The sequence below is a fragment of the Mustela nigripes genome, chromosome 15, assembly GCF_022355385.1.
Source record: "Mustela nigripes isolate SB6536 chromosome 15, MUSNIG.SB6536, whole genome shotgun sequence".
NCBI lineage: Eukaryota > Metazoa > Chordata > Mammalia > Carnivora > Mustelidae > Mustela > Mustela nigripes.
In genome coordinates, this window is record NC_081571.1 from 7777205 (window position 1) to 7799397 (window position 22193).

The following is a 22193-nucleotide window of genomic DNA, read 5'->3' on the forward strand; positions in this document are numbered from 1 at the left end:
GCACAAAGGGCTTCAGTGAGCATTTTTATCATCTGTCCAGAGTTGGGATACCTTTGTGCTGAATCTTGAACATGAGTGTTACTGGGCTGGTAGACTACCAGGCAGAGGAATGGAGCCATGAAATAGGTATGTTTGAGGATCTTTAAGTAGTTTGGTATCAAAGAAGCACTGATAATGAGTCTTGGCCTGGCCAGAGGTAGGCAGGGTTCAGAGTTAATAGTCCAGAGCCCTCCAGGGCATTTGTCCTGAAGTCAGATAGGATGGAAGTCTGAGATGAAGAGTGAAAAGGAGGGCGCCTGGGTGGATCAGTGGGTTAAAGCCTCTGCCTTCAGCTCAGGTCATGATCCCAGGGTCTCTCTGCTCAGCAGGGAGTCTGCTTCCTCCTCTTGTTCTCTGCCTGCCTCTCTGCCTACTTGTGATCTCTGTCTGTAAATAAATAAAATCTAAAAAAAGAAAAAAAAAAGTGAGAAGGAAATGGAAAGAACAGGTAGAGACTGTTAAAGACTTAGTTTGACAGTAAAATGAGGGCAAGAGCTTGCTGTAGGGAATATAAAGTTAAGGTACTTTTTTTTTTTTTTTTAAGTAAGAAAACTTAGATTAAAAATCAGTGAGGTGTTAGCACACTGGGATGTAATCTGGTAAAACCAGAATATCAGTCTTGAAAAGCCACTGGTTAAAAGATTAGAATTGCACTAAAGAACAATAGAAGGCAATATAAGAATGGTTAAGGGTATAAACTTTAAAACGGGGCTGCTTTGATACAGTTCTCAGGTATTCCAGCTACATGGGTCTGGACAAGTTACCTCATGTCCTTGTAAGTTCTCCTCTTCATTGGTATTAGGGATATGTCACAAGGGGGATGTCATGTAGATTAGAAGGTTGTTATTGAGGATAGACCATGATATAGTACACATAAAGCCTTTTAGCATAGTGCTTGGTACGTAGTAAGTTACCAGAATTTTAACTGCTGCTACATCAGCCTTGACATTATTACTGCTGCTATCTTGCCTTTTTAAAATAGCATTTTCTATATTTGTATATTAAAGATTTTTAAATAATAGCAGTCTTTTGCTGTAGATGAATTAACTTCATGAGTTTTACAGAAGTCCATAGTTCTTTTTTTTTTTTTTTTAAAGATTTTATTTATTTATTTGTCAGAAAGGGAGAGAGAGAGAACATAAGCAGGGGTAAGTGGCAGGCAGAGAGACAAGCAGGCTGAGCAAGGAGCCTAGTGCAGGACTCGATCTCAGAACCCTGGGATCATGACATGATCCAAAGGCAGTCGCTTAACTGACCTAGCCACCGAGGCACCCTGAAGTCCTTAGTTGTTAAAATAGATCAGCAAGTCATAATAAATTTATCATCAAGTTTTTTTAAATATGTACTTTGTCTTGTTTGGGAAGAGGTTTTAGCAACTTGTAAAGCAGGTTAAATAGAGCATGTTCTCATAACGTGTGTGGCGTTGTTTGAAATTTCAGTCCAGGGAAAATTTTTATTTTTTTTAACTTTTTTTTGTTTGTTTGGTTTTTGTTTTTGTTTTTTAAAAACCTCTGATCTATTAGGAGTTAAAGAATGCTGAAATAGCTTTAAGAACCCAGAAAACACCACCTGGACTCCAACATGAAAACACAGCTCCTGCTGAGTAAGTTACTGGATTTTCTCACTTTCAGAAAGCAAAACAATCCAATACATGGGCTAAGAATTTTTAGTTTCGTCTGTAGCAGACCTGGGTTAATAAGCACTTAACATTGATTTCTCCATTTAATTCTCATAATAACCCTAAGAAGGCAGTTCTTACCTTCATTTTATTGGAAGGTAACTACAGCTAAGATGTAAGCTTTTAACCACTATTATGCAGTTATACTTTATTTACCTGTTATTTACAGGGCCTATTCCACTATATTAAATTTTGCAGGTAGTAGAATCTTCTATTTTACCAATAAGGACTTTTTAATTTAAAAATAATTTTATGATAGTCCCTTCTTAAAAGAGGGCATTCTAGAAATAGTTGAGCCCTTTTACTTATTTGCTTAAAATGTTTTGTTCACATAGGCAATAAGTCTTCAGGAAGAGCAATTAGAAAATGTAGATAAGTTAAAATTGAAAAAAATTCATCTGTAATCTCATTGCCTAGGTTGTATATTTGTGAAGTTGCCATGTGATCTCTATCTTGTCTCTTCTTTATACCCTTTTGTGTTGCTAGAGATAATAATAGCTAATATTTATCAGATGCTTACCATATGCCAAGCGGTATGCTTAGCACTTTACCTGCTTTATCTCATTTTCAACAAAACCTCTACAGTTGTTATTCCATTCTTAGAGATGAGGAGCCTGAGGCATGAAGAGGTGAAGCCCTGAGCTTGTGAGTGGTATAGGTCTGTCTGACTTCTGATCCCTCACTTTCTCTTTTAACTTTTTATTAGATATAATTTCAGGCTTATAGAGAAGTTTCAAGGCTAAAACAAAGAATTCCCATATATCTTTTATCCGGTTTCCTTACATGTTAATATTTTTACTATATATGTTTTATTCCTTTGCTCTTTATGTGTATATACATATTTTTAGCCCTGATCAGTTTTATTTGCAGACATGATGTCCTTTATGTTAAAGTATTTTAGTTTGTATTCCTTAAATGTAATATTGTTACATAACCATAGTTCAGTGATCAAAATTAGGAAATTAACAAGGATAGTGATGCTCCTCTTATTCAGATTGGCATGGTCTGTGCTTTCTCACTGGACTGCCTCTAATATTTTATCCCTCTGTCTTGTTCTCCATGCTGCCATCAGAACTAGTTTTAAAATGGGTGAATTGTATCATTTTCCACTGCAAAAAGCTTCTATAGTTCTCCATTTCTTACAGAATAACATTCAGCTTGCTTTGCATGCTATTTAAGGTCCCTTTTTATCTTAGTAGCAGCATTCTCTGGTTGAATTTATCAGAATACTAGTAGTACTACACATTCTTTCTGTAAACACTGTAGTGTTTTCAGATTATAAATACAAGAACCTTAAGTGCTTCCTTGTAAAATCTGGTTGACAGTTGCACTCTTTTAAAAAAACTTTTTATTTTGAGCTTATTTTAAACCTTAAAAAACCCTGCAAAAATGGTAGTACAAAGAATTTCCTTATTTCCCTTACCTTGCCAACCTTAACATACATACCGTGTAACCACCAGGATTAGGAGATTAACCAAGAATAGAAAATTAATATAGGCATGATATTGTTAACCAAGCTACAGAAATTACTTGAATTTTATTGACTTTGCCACTAAAGTGCTTTTTCTTTTCCAGGATCTGATCTGTTTTCTACCAGTGTACTTTTCCGATTCCAGGATCCTATTCACTTTGCCATTAGTTGTTATTTCTCCTTGATCTCTCCCAGTCTGTAACAGTTTTTCAGTTTTGTTTTGTTTTTTTTTAAGATTTTATTTATTTATTTGACAAAGACGGACACAGTGAGAAAGGGCACAAACCGGGGCAGTGGGAGAGCGAGAAGCAGCCCTACCGCCAAGCAGGGAGCCCAGTGTGGGGCTTGATCCCAGGAACCTGGGATCGTGACCTGAGCAAAAGGCAGACGCTTAACAGTTGAGCCACCCAGGCGCCTCAGTTATTCAATCTTTATTTGTCTTTCATGACCCTGATTCTTTTAAAGAATATAAAGCTACTTTGTAGATTATCCCTTAATTGGGATTTTTCATGATTAGAGTAAGGGTGTGCATCTATTTGTGATAATCTGTTAGTTTTTCTTTCAATAATATTTGTGCTCTGTCATTAGGTTGTCGGACTAAGTCAAAGGCCTACTTAAATGGGGGCATATATTTATTTGGTATTTTGAATGTAAGGAAAGGAATATTTTTAAAACTTCTGTCTGACTCTGTAAATGTTTTCATGTAGCTACTTCAGAATCTTGGTTCAGCAGTTTGAGGTACAGCTTCAGCAGTACAGACAGCAGATTGAAGAACTAGAAAACCATCTTGCCACTCAAGCGAATAACTCACATATAACTCCTCAAGGTAACATACTTTCTGTGGTGATTTTTTTTTTTTTTTTGATAGCACTATTTTTTGGTAAGAGAAGTTAAGGTGTTATTACATAGTAGATATTTTAAATAACTACTAGTAGTTGTCTTAAGCTGCCATAAGAAAATTTCCTTAAAGCCTTGATTAGATCTTTATTCTCTCTTATTAGAAAGTGCACTATGGTGAATTGTTACTCTGCTAACCAGGGCAGAAGTCTCAGGGCCTCCTCCCTTCTGCCAATGACTGATGCAGACACCCCACTCGCAGTCTACTCATTGTGCTGTCTTGTCGTGTTCATGCAAATATTCATGTAGTTTTCTCCTCTTAGACTTTGTACCAAAAATTGGACTCAAGTTACAGAAAAATAATACTGATTGTGTTACATAGATATTTGTGTGATAATATAATTTTCTTTTATAGATTTGTCAATGGCTATGCAGAAAATTTATCAAACATTTGTAGCTTTAGCTGCACAACTTCAGTCTATTCATGAAAATGTAAAGGTAAGTTTTCATTACCAGTTCACATATCTGTGTATCTAGACCCAAGTGAAGTATTTATTTGCAGAGCATTCGTGCCTATTATAGGACTAGCTAAAATTACATGTAAGTGAAAAAAACTAAAACTAAAATAATCCATAATCATGCTCACACCCAATCACAGATCTATTTTTTTCCCCAAAAAGATCCAAGTAATCTATGCAATCAGCTATTTTAACTTTTTTCAGTAATACATTGTAAACAACTTCCTGTGTTAATACATATATTTCTTCAACATCATTTTTAGTAGTTACGTAGGATTTCATTGTATATACGTGTATAGTTTCCTTACCCAATCCTCTTTTGTTGGACATTTAGGTTGTTTCCATCTACACCTCTATAAGCAGCACTACAGAAAATAAACATTCTTAGTTAGCAAAATCATTTTGCACTGCTTTAATTTTGCATATAATTTAAATACTTATTGGTCATCAAGTACTTAAACATTTTTCCCTTTTAAATACAAGGAACTATTTGTGTTTATTAAATAATAAAAATAAAATAATTTGTCACAGGATATTTTGTACCTTGTGTGATGTTAGTTTTTAAAATTTAAGTGAATGTTAAATATAAGTATACTTTTTCCAACTAGTTGGGCAAATATAATTAAATCCTTTCTTGGAGTTACATAGTTAGAAAAATCTTGAAAATTCTAAGTATCCAAACCGGAGTCTAAATAAATTAGTAACTGCATAAAATAAAGTTTGAGATTACCATCGTTTTCATTTTTATTTTAATCTGTTCATGATAATAAATGTTTTAAAAAGTTAACCATTTAAATTATACCATGTTTGAAATGAACATAATTTGGACCTTTTTCTTTAATATCTTTAAAATTCTAAACCAAATATTTTAACTTGTTTAGTTTTAGGGATGCCTGGGTGGCTCAGTCGGCTAAGCGTCTGCCTTCAGCTCAGGTCACGATCCCAGGGTGGTGGGATTGAGTCCCATTCCCATATTGGGCTCCTTGCTCAGCGGGGAGTCTGCTTCTCCTCCCACTGCTCCTGGTGCCCCCTCTTCTTGTGCTCTCTCACCCTAGCCCTTTCTCAAGTTGATACATAAAATCTTTTTTTTTAAATTTTTTTAAAAGATTTTATTTATTTATTTGACAGAGATCACAAGTAGGCAGAGAGGCAGGCAGAGAGAGAGGAGGAAGCAGGCTCCCTGCTTAGCAGAGAGCCCGATGTGGGGCTCGATCCCAGAACCCAGAGATCATGACCTGAGCCGAAGGCAGAGGCTTAACCCACTGAGCCACTTAGGCGCCCTGATACGTAAAATCTTAAAACAAAAAAGTCTGAATTTTTATCAAATATTCTTGAAATTTATAGGTCTGTAATAAATATTACTTTAGTTTTTTAAAGGGCTAAAGATGATTCCTTATTGGTGCTTTGAAGTCTGTGTTGTGCAGATTTTTTTTTCTTAATTTTTGTTGTGAAAGTTTTTCAAATATACGCATATACAAAAAATAGGGCACTACTGTAATGAATGCCCAGCTACTCACCACTCAGTTTCAACCATTACCAAGATCCTGCTGGTTTTGTTTTTTCAATTTTCCACACAGAGTTGCTTTTCTCTCTGAAATATTTTAAAGCAAATTCTAGACATATCAATTGTAAGTATACATGCTTTTTCAATAGCAGTTTCTGCTCTCTGGTTTGAAAACTACCCTTTTCAGTAACATGACCATAAAACATATGGATTCACACATAATCTCTTTTGATCATGTTGTATAAACTAGACCTGACAACTTGATCTACTCTTTTTTTTTTTTTTTTTTTTAATTTTGTAATGCACATCCCTAAGAACCAAAGGATGTTCTGTGAGCAGATTTGCTATGTTGAGGTTTATTTTCAGCTGCTTTTAGTGAGCAAACTCTGATTTCTAGACTTACTTACTTACAGAAATTTCCAGTGAGTTGGTTTTTTATTTTTGTTTCTTGCGTGTTGTTTTTTCACGAGATAATCTGAAACAGGCTTAAACTACCTGAGCCAGCCAGTCTTCAGGGACATTAACAAAATTGGACCTTGTATCAGTAATTATACAGTAATTATATGGCTGAGGTCAGTTCTTCTTTTTTTTCCCCCTTTTCCAGAAACCAGTTGTCTTTCAAGTCTCGAAGGCAAGACATTATTTTCTAGTATAAGTAGAACTAAAATTTATGGGCTGTTGGTGCCAAACATTGCATGGGTTTATGCATATATATGTGCACAGAGAAAAGGGAGGATGGATTCGGAGAGATCAATTTTAATAAAATTCATTCTTCTGGTATCACATACCCTACATCTGACTGGATTTCCTAGTTTTCAGTTCTTGGTAGGCCTGCTTCAATACATTATAGAGGTAGGAAAGTTTGGAGCTGGAACATCAAATACTGATGACTGCACAAAATAAGGGATGGTAATGTTTAAATACTGCAAATAACAGTAAGATTTCTAAATACTCTACATGTTAAGACCAAAAAGACTAATAGTTACTAATTTCTGCTGAGAATGTAGCAAATCTGAAAATTCTGCATTTCTTCACATTGTTTAAAACTGATCTAAATTAGATTAAACCTTTAATGAAAAAGTATTTAGTAATTCTGATGTGCAGTAGAATCACTCCTATTAATGGCTTTAATCAAGGCAGATTTTGCACCGTGTGAACTTTATGAACTTTATGAACTTTATGAACTACTTTATGAACTTGGTAATTTCTCTTTCTTACTCTGAAATTATAAGTCACTTTCCCTGCCCCAGCCCCTGCCCCTCTGCCCCAGTTTGGAGACACAAGCTCAACATGAGTCATTCTTATGTAAAATAGTCAGGTAATACTGATAAGTGAAAGCTCTCCTTAAAGCCCCCAAGCTCTCTCTGGTAAGGACCTTTTATTTTAACCTGTGTCACCTGGGCCTTTTAAAGAAGAATTTAACAGATACATATTAGTACATGTTTTTAGCCTTTTGAATCTAAAGTTATCAAAAGGTTGGGTGTTGGAGAAATATGAAAAACTGCAGTATTGAAAATGGAATTTTAGATATTACTTTACTTGTTTAAAAGCTTTGCTAACTCATTTTTAAAGAGAGCATCATGGAGCCAGAATATTTTAGACTGTTTATTGGAAAGACATGACAAAAGTAGGGAAAAAAAATAAAAGAGTAATAGAGCTTGCATGCATCACTTCCCACACCATGCCCCACTTTGATTTGCTCTTTAGGGTGAATGTATAGTATTGGTGGTGTCTCATCTGTCTGCAGACTTCCGTCCTAGTTAGATTATTCATATAATACCAAAGTCAACAAAGAACTTGACTTACTAACTGTCTCTTTTTTCTTTCATTTAGGTGCTAAAAGAACAGTACCTTGGCTACAGGAAAATGTTCTTAGGAGATGCTGTAGATGTGTTTGAAGCCAGGCGAGCAGAAGCCAAGAAGTGGCAGAATGCCCCCAGAGTTACTACTGGACCCACCCCTTTCAGCAACATGCCAAATGCGGCAGCCGTTGCCATGGCTGCAACACTTACACAGCAGCAACAGCCTGCTACAGGTCTGAATGCATTCAAGTTATAGCTTCTTACTGTTCAAATGCAGAACATTGATGTGCATTTTTATAAGTCTTCCTTTTGTGTTAGCACTGAAGAAATTTCTATGAGTAGCTGTTCCAATACAATCTAAAAATTGTGATGGACACAATTATAAACATACCTGATAAAAAATGCAGGGTAGTCTTAGCAATAATTAATACATCAATTAGATAATGAGTATTGTGAATTACTTAATGTTACTTGCTGTATTGCTATAAATGCCCTTTAGAACATGGTGTTTCACTACCGAATTACATTTAAGAATATTAGATTCTAAAATCGTGATTGTATCATTTATTGTTTTAAAGTCAGAGATAATCCAGCCATACTTTGCATTTTTCATATATGATACTGGTAGATGGTGCATTCTCATTTCCTCATTCATAGTGATTGCAGAGTACCCACATTTAGGATGAAATACATTGTTATGACTGAAGGTGTGTTAAAGATCATTTGGTTGTTTTTATGCATAATGACTGGAAACAGAGTACAGGTCCCCTCTTAACCAAATTTGGAAGAAAGTACATGCTAGAATTATATGTACCTTTTCAGAATGAGCAGAACAGTAGCAAGAGCAGGAAAAAGATGTTTTGCGATGTTCTGCATTGCATATTAAGAAGTTTGAATGGGGAAGCTGGGCAGATGATGAAAATAATTGGTGAGATACTGGGAAGCAGATAATTTAGTCCTTTGGTTTAATTCCACTTCTAACAAGAGAAACATTTTTGTGGTCTAGTTCTGCATATGCAGTTTGGTTCTGTGTCTTTTGGAGATTATTGTCTTTACTACAGTCTGTTTTTTTGGTCAGGCTTGAAGTGTGACATAGAAAATATAGTGTTAATGGATATTGATTTTTTCTTTCCTCATTCATAAATTTTTGAGTAATGCTTAATTATTCTATAGCATGTGTCTTTCTGAGAGTTCCATATAGTCCAATAGTAAATTACAGTACAAAAAGAGTAAAGAACAGGTGTATCTAAACTGCATTCAGGCTGCCTCTACTAGGGAAACATTCTCTGGTTTTCAGTACTGGCAGTTTAAAAATTATTCTTCACATTTGGAGATGACAGAATTGACTTACCATCAGTGAATGGCTGATGATTGGTTTATGCCAAATTGTCCACATTCCATGGCTGGACCTATGTGAATAGTGGCTCACAGTGGCACTCTCTAGTACTTCTCTAGCTGGCTGGAGTGTAGGATTCCATTGTCAAGTTATGGAGGGAAAAAAATCGGTATGTGGCTGATTCCCATCAAGTCAGTATAGGAATCAGTTCCATAATTAATGATTATCAGTTCTCCTGATTATGTAACCAGCTAATCAAACCAACATAGTACCAATTTACTTTTTAGAGCCAATATTAATCCTACAATAGATCAGATAAGCGTGGGTTTGGGTTAAGTATTCTTAAAAACATAAGGGATTTCCATTTTAATAAATACAACTTGAGAAAGCTCAGTTACTTAAAGTGTCATGGCATAAATGAATTAATTATATTCTGTGATACACAACTAAATTTGAAGCAAAACCACTTGTCAGGGTTGTTGTTTTTAATTTTCTCATGTAGACAGTCTTGAGAGGTCATGCATTTTGGGCTCATGGACATATGAAGGTAATATGTTTGTTCTATAAATATGAGTGCCTGCTATGTACTAGGCTCCCAGGATACAAAGGTAAACAATGTGAGTTGAGTATGTTGTTTGCTCTCTGTCGTGGTGGAGAATGTTAGCTTGATTTAGAGTAATCATCTTGAGGAGCCTTTGCTCATTTAATTTTATTTGTGACTTTTGCCAGGCTTCAGGGAGACTTGACTGCATTCTATGTTCCCTGCAGTTTTCAAACTCACATAAGGGCTTCCTCATCGGCTGGCAGGAATTGTAATTTATCAACCTAAACAGTCTCAGATTGTTTTCATTTTGAGTTGTGTGGATTTTTAGAACTGAGAAGCTGAACAGTAGTAATAACAATTTTACATTATGTCTTCTCTTTTTGTTTCTTCAAAGGCCCCCTCAGCTCTGTAGTGCATTCCTTTATGCATCTTCTAGTCAGAATGTTAGTTATTCCAGTCGTGTCACCACTACAGGGAGATGGATGAGCTTTCTTAGATACCTACTGATTTCATGAATTACAGCCCGTTGAGGAATTTTTACATTGTGCTTTGTACTCAGTGACTTATTCTTTATGTTTCAAGACTTTGAGGATGTCTTTTTTTTTTTTTTAAGTGACAATAATAAAATTTAAAGACCATCTAGATTCAGTTAGGTAAAGCTGGTGTGCTGTTTTTATACATCATTGTTGATCTGTGCAAGGTTTGAGTTGACAGGGATTTTGCTTTCAATTGCATATGGGTTCTTGACTTTATTAATGTAAAAAGTGCAGATAGCCTCTTCGGCTGCTACCTTCTGAAGGTGGTTTCTGCATAGTCTTTCTTGGAGGTGGAGGTATGGATTTAAGTTACTTCTTTAACATTTCTTTGGTGTTTTTTAATGAAAAAAATATAATAGAGATTAGGCCTGCATGATTTATGGTTATTGCTTCTGAAGGTTGAAGAGAATTGATGAAAAACCAGCAGGCTAATTATGTATGAAATAAGCATCAGTACATGGATAAATGACATATTAGTAGATCTTGAGTACACTTGTCCACCAGTGCTTTTGAAGCCTCTTAAAAAGCTTAAGACATTTACATTAGGATTATCAGTAGAATTTTAACTTAGGATAGATTGTTTTGAACTAATGTGTTGGGATTAAGTTTTGCTGTTGTGTTTTGACACTTTTAAAAGTTCTTGATGTTTACACAATAAGACTATTCTCATGTGACTTAGCTGCTATTTTTAAGGAGAGCTGAGACATTTTGTTAAGAGTTCCTAATTTCTAGCTTTTAGTATAGGTTTGGACATTTAAGATGTAGTGTTAAATAGGAAACTTTAAGTATTTCATTTTAGTTTCTTGTAGTTTTGTGGTTTTGTTGTATTTAACAACCAAAGGAACATTCCCCTTTAAATCAGTAAGTAAAATTTTTCAAATTGGGGAAAAGGCATTTTTTTGTTTCTAAGAAAAATTATTTTTAAAATATGACTTAGGAATAATCACGCTAATAACATTAGGTATTTTGAGTAATTACTGAAAATTACTAAAAAAATTTAGCACTTTAGTCCTTTTCCTGTGAATGCAGTTTTACTTTTAAGAAAGTAGAATTTATTCTGGAAAATATGAATTACAGTGCTAAACTTGATTTTGTTGTGTGTGAATATATTATACGGTAACTTTTGTAAAATGTTACTCTACATGAAGATTTCACTTTGGGCAATTATTGGGATATATTACTACTAACTTGATTTTATTTATGGAACTAAGCCTCTCATTGAATGACTATTCAGATTTTGAAACAGAATTCTTGAATTGTTTACGTGACTTTTGCCTGAAGGATTTAGATTCTGCTTTCTAATAGTGAAACTAATTTATATGGTGGCCAGAGTGTAATATATGCTAATACTTTGGCATGGGAGATATTTATCATGAGTTTTTAATATTAAAAAATGTTATACATTTGCCTACTAGTTTTATAAATGATGTTGCCTTCAGAATTTGTGTGAAGGTACAAAACTCAAAGTATCATGTACCTGTTGTGCAATGGAAAGTCTTGTCATTGTCAGAGTTCTTGATTACCAATATCCTGAATATTGATGATTAGGGTTACTCTTAAAAACAGACCCACACACAACAAAAAGCATGTTATTTGAGTAACTCTTGCAACTTGTAGGGCTGAGGGCTGTGGTGTGCATTATTCTTTAGGGTCTTCCACCAGCAGTGCCTCCTATCAACATGTGACATTTAAGTCTCTCAGTGTTCAAGAAACTGGACGTGTGTTTTCTACGTATTATTTTTGTTAGAAATAAGAGGGTAATATGCTTAGTTTCTTTTTCCTATAGTAACATTTTACAAAAGAGCTGCTAGGCAGGTATTTTATTCTCAAATTGATCTCAAACTGGATGTAAAAATTTAAATCCTTTTTTAATTTATTTTTTAATAATAGTATAAGAACTCCAGCTGCTATTCTTATTCTTTATTTTCTGGGTAGAAGCTATTTGAAAAGTCCAGTTTCTGTCCCAGTGTAGCAAAATGCAGTTTCCTCAGTTTTCTTTTTCTTTTTTTTAATGCTTTATAATTTTACACTACCTTTTGAATATACAAACCTCATTCTTCATTGAACAACTTGAAGGCTTTGATTTTTTTGAAAAGTTTAAATTTCAGTCTGTGTATTACTTTGGCAGTTCCCTCAACTTTGAGATGCACTGATCACTGTGCTTGAAAAAGACAAGACTGAAGATTGTACTATGAAATCTATTGAATAATTTTCATAAATTATTTATCAAATGAGAGATTTTTAGATTTTTGTATTCTGCTTAGTTAAAAAAAAGTAGTTAAAAAGAGAGGCTAGTAAGTTTGATGCTATTCTTGCCAAACAAACTCAGCCAAAATCTTTAAAGTAACAAACGGGAAAAGGATGACTAATTGTTCTGCATCTGAGTACATTTTCCAAAATGTTGGAAAGAAACTTCTGAATTGAAATCTTGAATGTATTGAATCTGTCAAGGTACACAGCGGTGCCTTTGTAAATGTTCATTATCTATCTTATTTAATCAGGTGATAAGTGGTGTAATGTAGCAGAGCTTAAAATAGAACTCAGTTATCACTTTTTGTGAACAAGTTGGAATTGTCATGTTACTGTGTAATTGATTTGCTTTAAAATGAACAATAAATTTAATAAAATAAAACATTGTCTTGTTTTTTATCTACTTATTGCATATATCATTTATATTTCTTATTAAAAAGTGATGCCTAGTTTTTTGGTACTTACTCTTATGAAGTAACATGATAGTTTTGCCATGTTAGTGTCAGTCTCTTTGATCAGTTGAGACTTGACTCTAACGTTTTAAAAAGGAAAAAAAATAAAAACCTTTACTTATTACACCAAGTAATTTTTATCAGAAAACAAGCGGGGAGATCAAAAACCATTCTAGAAGTAAAACTAAAAGAATTATAATTTACAATACATTAAAGATTTCAAGTTATTTAGTAGGTTAAATTAACATTCATCTATCAGTGTGGTAAGCCTCTTAATTGTGTGGCACAAACAAGTCACTTAAAAACAAATTTTTTTTTTTTTTTTTTTGGAGAGGTAAATCAGTTAGTATAGATAAATCAGGCTGGGGAGACATCCTGATAATTGAGTTTTAGCAAATAGAATTTGTCAAAATTAATCACTGTTTATTTAAAAAATAACTTCATAAAGAAACTTTAATCTTGAAAGAGTAAGGCAAATTTGTTTTTTTTCCCCCCCCATTTTTTTTTTTTTTGTTTTGTTTTTGTTTTGTTTTGTTTTTTGTTATACCAGGGCCACAGCCATCTCTGGGAGTTAGTTTTGGAACGCCATTCGGCTCAGGTATTGGCACTGGCTTGCAATCAAGTGGCTTAGGTTCTTCAAACCTTGGAGGTACACTTTCACTTTTCTAATATTGCATTGGACTATTATACATTTGAATTTATACTAGCCTGTAAAAAAATTCTAAGAAGGTCTGCTATTTTGGAAGAGAAAGTTCCATCTGACAAAAACAGTTCTCTCCAAACATAATTAGTGCATTCTAGTATTAGATTTAGAACTTAAAAAAATCATTTCATCTTTGGTGAATAGTGAATATAAAAGAGTAGTAAAATTAATTGGTAGAGACATTCATATTTTCAAAGCAATGTGCTAAAATGTGAACTTGAAAATTACTTAGTTTTAATAAATTTAGTTAACTTAAAAAAAAATCAGTAGTCTTAATAACATTGGTTTGGAGTCCAAACTACTTCTGTACATACATCCTACTAATCGTTATCTTCTTTTTTTGTAAATGAACACTTTAAATGGGGAAATAATTTTATTATAATAGAACAGCATGACTTCTGTCTTTTCCTCAGCATTTTTGGCATATTTGCCTTATGCATACTTGTATATATAGCAATTAATAGTTTTATAAGTTAATTCTAACTAGAAAGGTAAGCCTTCTGCAAGTCATTATGCTAAATACAAACGTATTTGCAATTCTCTGGTATGGGTATTTGAAGGTAGAGTGTATTGTAACAAGCATATTATCATGTAATGAATAAGGTTCCCTTATTTCCACTGAAATACATCATCATAAGAGGGAAGCCAGTGAGCAATCAAGGTAACAGTGTAGTAGACTCTATTGGAATTAGTAGAATTATGGCAAACAACAGATTTCCTATGATCTGTAATCCAATTTGCTATATTTCTTAGCATTATAGGCCATAACACTGTCAAACTCAGTATTTTAGATACACTATTGCAAAGTAGCCTAAGAATAATTTGAATTTTATTTTTAGGGCACTTTTAAGAGAATGGAAACAAAGTCTTTACTTAGAATCACCTCTTCATCTTTATATAACAAAAAACATTTCTTTATTTAAATTGTACATAGTATTACTAAGAGAAAAACCATGATGCTTCCGCTCTGAATTAATCAATTGCTAATGTCGGCTGGTATGTGACAGGAGCCTACTGTTACTGAGTAGATTTAACGTGGTTGACTATGTTGTAATTACACAGTTTTTCAGTGGTAAAGGTTTGTAAGTGAAAACGTTTTGGTAAAAAGCAGAGTAAAGTTACCTTTTGGTACTTGGTGTTTAAATTGTTATGCATGCCAGGTTATATTTATGAATTTAGTCCGTCTTTTTTTGTTTTTATTTTTTAATGAACTGTCCCTAAGTAGATAGGTTTATATCTGTTTGACATCATATTTGGATAGCTACTAACATTACTAGTTCATTTGGGAGAGAAAATACTAATATGATCTTCTTCTTTATAGCTTTGTTCTTTTAAAAATTATGGGTCATAAATTTAGTCTAGATACATAAAAAACGTTTATTTCAGAATTAACCTGATTCTTCCACAAGTCTTATGAGAGAGTAAATCGCAGATTTCTGTAATAGCACTGTATTTGTTAGATCTTTGATAATATTAGGTTTTACTTGTCAGTATCCTTTAACCTATGTTTTACATACCGTTGTATATTTCTCTATTACCCTTCCACTAGGATTTGGAACTAGCTCTGGTTTTGGATGCAGCACCACAGGGGCCTCCACATTTGGATTTGGAACAACAAATAAACCCTCAGGAAGTCTTAGTGCAGGTTTGTGTGTTTTTGGCCTGAATTTCAGGCAAATTTAAAGATACAAATTATTTAATTTAAATAACTATTGTTATTTCCAGTATCCAAAAACAATCCCTGATTCAGTTTCTACCCCCTGATTGAAGCATGCAAGCCTAACAGATCACATAGTTTTAATCTCTCTTATAAACTAAAAGTCAGGTTTGTGAAATATTTCTAACAAGACTTACTAGTTTGGTATAAATTGTGTCCTCTTTTAACTAAGTGGAGAGTCTTCTAAACCCAAAGACTAGTTTCATGGTTAAACAAGTCTCTTCATTATTATAAAAATGAACCCATCGTTATAAAAGTTTTAACCCATTTTTTATCATTATTTATTTAGGAGAATAATTTTTCTCCCAAAGAAATGTTCTTTTGTTATCTGTCCCTTTGGTTTTAAGAACACAGGGCTTAGAGATGATTGATTGGTTTCTTTGTTCATTTGGGTATATAATTTTTTGAGTCTTTGAGGAGAAAATTCCAAATTTCTTGTCCATTTTCTCTGTATTTGTAAATAATGGCTTGTTTTAATTTTAACATGCAGTGCTTAGGGATAAATAGCATGTCTAAAATAATGACATAATATGTATTAAATTATGTTTAACTTGAGGGAATTTTAAGGAAATTCTGTTTAATATTAAGTGGCATTTAAAATCAGCAGTTCTAGAAGAGTAAAATAACAGTAGAATTCAGTGGTTTGAGGATTATAATCTAAATATGGTACTTTTAAGTAGGCAGTGATAGTTCTTGATCTTAGTTTTGCAAGAGTTCTTACAAAATCTGAACAATTGCTACTACTCTTTGGTATGTTCACTGCCCTGAAAATCGTGGACTAACGCCTTCTTGGAGGACTTAGGATTATAGGAGTGGGCCCAAAGGTCATGAAGTCTCTCTTCTACATGTTGGTAATGTGTTTCTAGAGGGGCTGAGGAGGAAGGCACCATGGCATATTTGACTAACAGCAAAGTATCTGACAACTTGAAGTTTTGTGTCTAGTTCAGTTATTTGTGGTAAGGTTTCTCTTTCGGCCTGGATCACTAAACTTCTGTCTTTAAAGGTGCCTCTTAGTTGTTAGCTAGATTATTTTCCTATAAAATTCCATGTTACAAATTTAGGGTTCTAAGATATTTGCTGTTTTTATAGATTATATATTCTTTTAGCTAGAAATTTATCTCTCATCCCCATTTTTTGCATTTGTGTTTGTGATTTAACTTCTGATATGAATATTTTCTTCCCTAAACACAAGGCTTTGGCAGCTCAAGTACATCTGGGTTTAACTTCAGCAATCCTGGCATCACGGCATCAGCTGGTTTGACATTTGGGGTGTCCAATCCTGCCTCTGCAGGTTTTGGAACAGGAGGACAACTCCTTCAGTTGAAGAAACCTCCAGCTGGAAACAAAAGAGGAAAAAGATAAACATATGGGTTGATGTGGTTGAGAGAATTCATAGCAGCATCGTTCATTCTATGAGTCTATTTTTCTAAAATCGATGCAGTAATTAAATTGCACCCCAGGAGATTTATAAAGTTTTGATATTTTTCCCTACTCCGGAATCTGAACTTTGTTCTGGTTTGCCATGCTAAACCTTGTTTTTCTTGTGAGTTTTAAACCCAGTTGTGTATTTTCATTATTTTGATTGTCAGTGTAAGAAATGTTCTGATTACATCACTGATTAGGTAAAACCTATTTAACCTAGTGTCATAGCAATGTTTTTGTTAATAAGGTTTACACAATGTGAATATATGCACATTTGTTTCTTATACAGATGGTATGAACTCTGAGTCCTATATTAGAATCAGTTTGTTCCTTGATAAAGGCCTTTTGAACTACACTGCAGGGCATCTTGTGAATACATGTGTAAATACATACAGAATAATACACACAGGTGTGTGTTCATATAAAATATATATTTACGACCTACAACTTTTGCCTCAGACTTGTTCCCCTTTTCTAAGGGTATTCTATTTTTCACCTTTTAAGCTTCAAATCCTCAGTGCTTGTAGAATGATGAGCTAGAGGTACCAGGTCATTGCAGTTATTTGCTTAAAGACTTAGTAAAATGATTACTGGTGTAAATATTTGACCACCTCCACTTCATTGCCCCCGGTCTTTCCATTTTTGTTTTCACCTTAACCTTTAGCAGCTACTCTGAATGAGGAGTGCTGTAAGAATCACTGAACAGACTTTAACAACTTTTATTATCCCATATTCCCTCACATTGCCTATATGAGATGTTTTCTCATATCTGAGATGTACCTTCAAGAGCATATTTGAACTCCAGACTGGAGTCTGGGGGCAAAGAGCTATTAAGCCAAATTGATTCTATGCAGGTGAAGGATGCACTATTACTTTAGTGGAAACTTTTCTAGCTATTCCAATACAGAGTTCTTTCTTATAGGGCTATTGATATTGACACCAAATGGAGTGGTTTATCAGCCTCTTAATGTCTTAAGTAAGTGCTTAATTTGGAATAGAGAAACAATATATTTTAAGAAAAAAGTATTCTTTGTAGCAGCTATTAACTATCCCATTTTAACAGTGAACCAGAACTCCAGGTAATAACACATAGGCATGTCATTGCATCCGTGTAATATTTGTCTATATTCGTATTAGTGACATAGAGTGGGTGGAAAAGAGGGCCCTTGGAAGAACTGCCTTAGCCATGATTTCAGACAGAAACCGTTAGGTAGACCTACTTATCTTTCAAGTACAGTTTTCAAATGGGATGTGAACATGGAATTTCATTGAAAATAGTTTAATTTTTTATATAGAAGGTTTTGTACATAACGTGCATCAAGTGAATATTTTCAGAATCATTTTCACCAAGGCACCTTTTTTTCTAAAATAGGTATTGCATATATATATATATACACACACACATATATATTTTTAGTATAATGTTAGTTGGGTTTGATTATTAAAGTGTTGTTAAATCTGTTTTATTTATCCGCTTATAGCAATGATTGGCTTTTTGGAATTGAAACTTTTGCGCCTTGATGCATTAAAATAAGGAAAATGCTTTGTTTCTGAGCACTGAAGTTGTTTTTATTTTTGCATACTTCTCTAATACTCCAATCCCCAGATCCAGATTTTGGGGAAGGGTAGGAAAATGTAGGATTTTGTGTTTTGAATTACTGTTGGAATTAAATACCCAATTACAGCAAACTTTTTTTTAAAAAGGATGTTGCATTGTGTTGCAAAATTCTGAATATTTATATTTCTTATTTTTTCTTTATATATTTTACATTTTAATATGTTGAACCACTGGAAATTTGTAACAGATCATTTTGTGATAGGAGTTTAAACATGTTGTCATTGTCACCGTTGTCTTCACTCTGTCCAGAGCCTATCATTATGTAAACAATAAAATTTATTGTGTCAGTTGCTTTGAATCTTTATAGGTGTCAGTAGTTGCTCTTAATATGTAATTTTCTTTTTATTGCTCTTTTATTCTCTTTGGTCAGTTTTTAGTGTTTTCTTTTTACCAGGTTAAATATATTGCTTCTTTAAAAAATTGTAGAGTGAACACAAGATAGTAAGTTCTTTGTCACTTGCTTTTGTTCTCTCAAGATTACAAAAACACACTTAGTTATTTAGAAGAACAGTGGGTAGAATCTGAAAGTCCCCTTCAACTCCCCGGCCTTAATCCCACTTTCTTCTCTTATCTACTCTTCATAGTTTGGTGTCTTTCCTTGCAGACCCTTTTAAAAAATGCCGTTTTCCACATAACATGTACAAATGTTCATTCTTTCTTTCTTTTTTTTTCTCTCTTGTTTTCTCACATTTTATTATTCTCTCTTAGATCCTTTTTCTAATAAATGGGTTAAAAATCTGTATGCCCTGTGATTTGCTATTTTGTCCTTTAATGATAGAGCACCAGTGCTTTTCCATGTCAGTCCATGTAATTTGCTTTTTATGTACCATCCCGTTACACATTCTCTGTAGTTGAGCAGTTTGGTTCCTTCCAGTATTTCAGTTTTACAGAAAAACCTGTAGTGAATATCCTGTATGTGGCTCTTTGTACTTATGCTTAATGTTTTTTTGGGATTGATGCTTGAAGAGGAATTCCTGAAAAGGCATACAGATTCTATTTTTTAATACCAGATTGCCTTCCAAATTTGCTGTGTAAGTAATAAATTTCTGCAGCACGAATACCCATTTCCAAGTATTCTCTGTAACCCTAGATATTATCAACCCTAATAAGAAGTATTTGTGAGGTTGAGCTTTTTAATATGTCCATTTTAAAATATCTATTTGCATGTGAATGTAATTGCCTGTTGATATCCATTGTCCATTTTTATACCAGGTTATTTAGTAGGGTTTTTTTTTTTTTTTTTCTTAATCTCTGTAGATAGTGGGTGTTAATATTTTTCTTGTGAGGTAGTTTGGATTCCTGGAGTCAGCTGAGTTCAGACCCTTGCCTTGAACCTGTGTGATCATGGTCAAGTTGTTCACTTTTCTAGACCTTAAGCCTTACCATCTGAAAAGTGACAATAATAAAGATGGGTAGTTGTATTAATAATAGAATCTGTTGTAAAGCACTTGGATGGCATCAGCCCCTGCTACTTTGCAGGCATCACTGCTCTTACTCCTTACCAGTACCTCACTGCTGGTGAATTACTAGAGCTGGGTGCTTTGTATTGGTATCTGATTGGGCAACTGCCCTATCCTACTCTTTTTTTTTTTTTTGGTATTTGTTTTTGTTGGGGGGTAGCGCTATTTTAGGGCACTTATTCTTTCAAATAAACTTGAGTACCTATATTTTCCTTTAAAAGATCTTATTGGGATTTTGATTGGGTTTTTACAAATAAAATAGATTATAAACCGGGGAGAGTTGACATCTTAATATGGATAGCATGATATGTACGTTTATTAGGTCTCTTATTTTTTCAGTAAAATTTCATAGTGTTTGTTAGATACTTGGTTCATTGTTTTTCCTAACAGCATCTTGATTTTAGTTCTGAGTGTGGATTTTTTACTTCACTTGGTACAAGGTCATTCGCATTATTACAGAAGCAGATTAACTGTTCTTCTGTGATGGTACAGTAAACCCAAGTTAATGTCTTCCTAATCTCAAATAGTGTTTTTTGGCAATAAGGGAATTTGAATGGTGCTTTGGGCAATATTGTAATGGGATTTTTATGTGTGAAATATTTGAGTTTGAATGATTTATCATATTTGCTTTGGCATCCCCTTCCTCCATGCCTTGTTCCAGTCTCACCATGTATAAACCTGGCTGTACTGTAATTTTTTTTGGAACTCACACCACAGAGTTATTACTGAGGGGACGCAACCTTGAGACTTGGTAATGCAGTGTCAGTGTCCTGAAAAGTCTGAGCTGGAGGGCCTAGTTTAAATCTCATTCACAAAGGCACCTTTGCCTATGGTATCTCCCATCTACTGAGTGTGTAGTATGTTCTGGGTGCCACCCTCATAAATTTTATATACTTTTCCCTGTTTAATCTCAATATTATCCTATAAAGCAGAAAACTCCCAATTTCTAGATGAAGAAACTGAGTCTTAATTTAAGCAGTTTACTGGAGGTTACATGGCTATGAAGTCATGGAGCTGCGGTTTTCTGTGGTAACAGGAATAGCACACTGATTTCCATGCCTAAGGCCTCAGAGGCGCTGAGGTTATAACGACATTACATGGTTTACATGGAGAACTTCCAAGTATACAATAAACTATAGATCAAGGCAAGGTAAGTACAAAGGACTATGGGACTTGAGGGTAAATAATCCTATTGAGGATGTAAAGAGTGTTAGGAAGAAGCAGGGGCCGCACTCCTGTAGCCATCTTTTGCCACTGCTTCCCTATGAAGAGGCTCAGAGAAAAGCCAGTCATTCCAGTATGAGGGGTGCTCTGCTCACCTTGAAAATGGTAAGGGGGAGTAATTTGGGATATTTGAATCTCAGGACAGTAAGAAGCTTAACAAGAAAGTCTTTTCCAGCAAGGCTTGCTTGACTCCTGGAGCCCAAGAGAGCACTACATGCTCAGACTACGTGAGACCAGATCTCCTTATAGGCAGATGAACCTCAACTGGCCCAATGAGACCATGGAAATGGGCGAGAAGCTGAGGTGCTCAGAGACAGCAGCAGATGGAGTAGGGATTCCGGGAAAAATTGGTCATGGTCCAAATTGTTTTTTGCCTTTTCCTACTCAATCTAATGCATTTAGATTAATACTCTTCTACTTAACCTGCCAATGAAGCACAACAGGAAACCTACCAGGTTCACAGAGGTTGCAGTGCTCAAGAGTGGTCTGTAAATGTAACTTTCGGAGACCTTGTTTTTGTCATCCTCAACCCCACTTGAATCCCCTTGTAGCAAGTCAGTTTAATTCAGTAGACATTTGTTATTATTTGCTGTGTTCAAGTCACTGCTGGGAGTTTAGGGGAATATAAATATGAGTAGGATATTTTCTGTGCTCAATAATATCAGCTAACATCCAGTGTTAAGTGCAGACAAGGGCCTACTTGGAAGAGCTTTCCATATATGAACTCATTTATTTCTCAGTCGTATGGGTGGATACTATTTATTTCTTTTTCACAAATGAGGAAAGAGGCACAGAGAAGTTCAGCAACTTAATAGGTCACTAGTAAGTAGATGGGCTGGTAAACCCCGGCTCTTTTTCTAGAGTCTAGGATTTTAACTCTTTCTATGTGTAAACAAGTATAATACAACATGAGATTATTAAGTGCTACGATAAATACACAAAGAAAAATATTTTTTAAAGATTTTATTTACTTATTTGACAGAGACACAGCAAGAGAAGGAACTCATCAGGGAGCCCAATGCGGGGTTTGATCCTAGGATGCTGGGTTCCTAACCTGAGCCAAAGGCAGATGCCCAACAACT

General features: G+C 34.4%; 1 protein-coding gene across 1 annotated transcript in view; it reads left to right on the forward strand.

Annotated features, from left to right (window-relative positions):
• Positions 1–18729, forward strand: part of NUP58 (nucleoporin 58) — a 32141-nt gene extending 13412 nt beyond the window's left edge. The window contains exons 8-14 of the mRNA XM_059378232.1: positions 1563–1642; positions 3896–4014; positions 4441–4523; positions 7881–8082; positions 13518–13616; positions 15220–15315; positions 16580–18729. Of these exons, the coding sequence (XP_059234215.1) occupies positions 1563–1642; positions 3896–4014; positions 4441–4523; positions 7881–8082; positions 13518–13616; positions 15220–15315; positions 16580–16749 (849 nt within the window). The 3' untranslated portion in view covers positions 16750–18729. The remainder of the gene's footprint in view (positions 1–1562; positions 1643–3895; positions 4015–4440; positions 4524–7880; positions 8083–13517; positions 13617–15219; positions 15316–16579) is intronic.
• The last annotated feature ends 3464 nt before the right edge of the window (positions 18730–22193 follow it).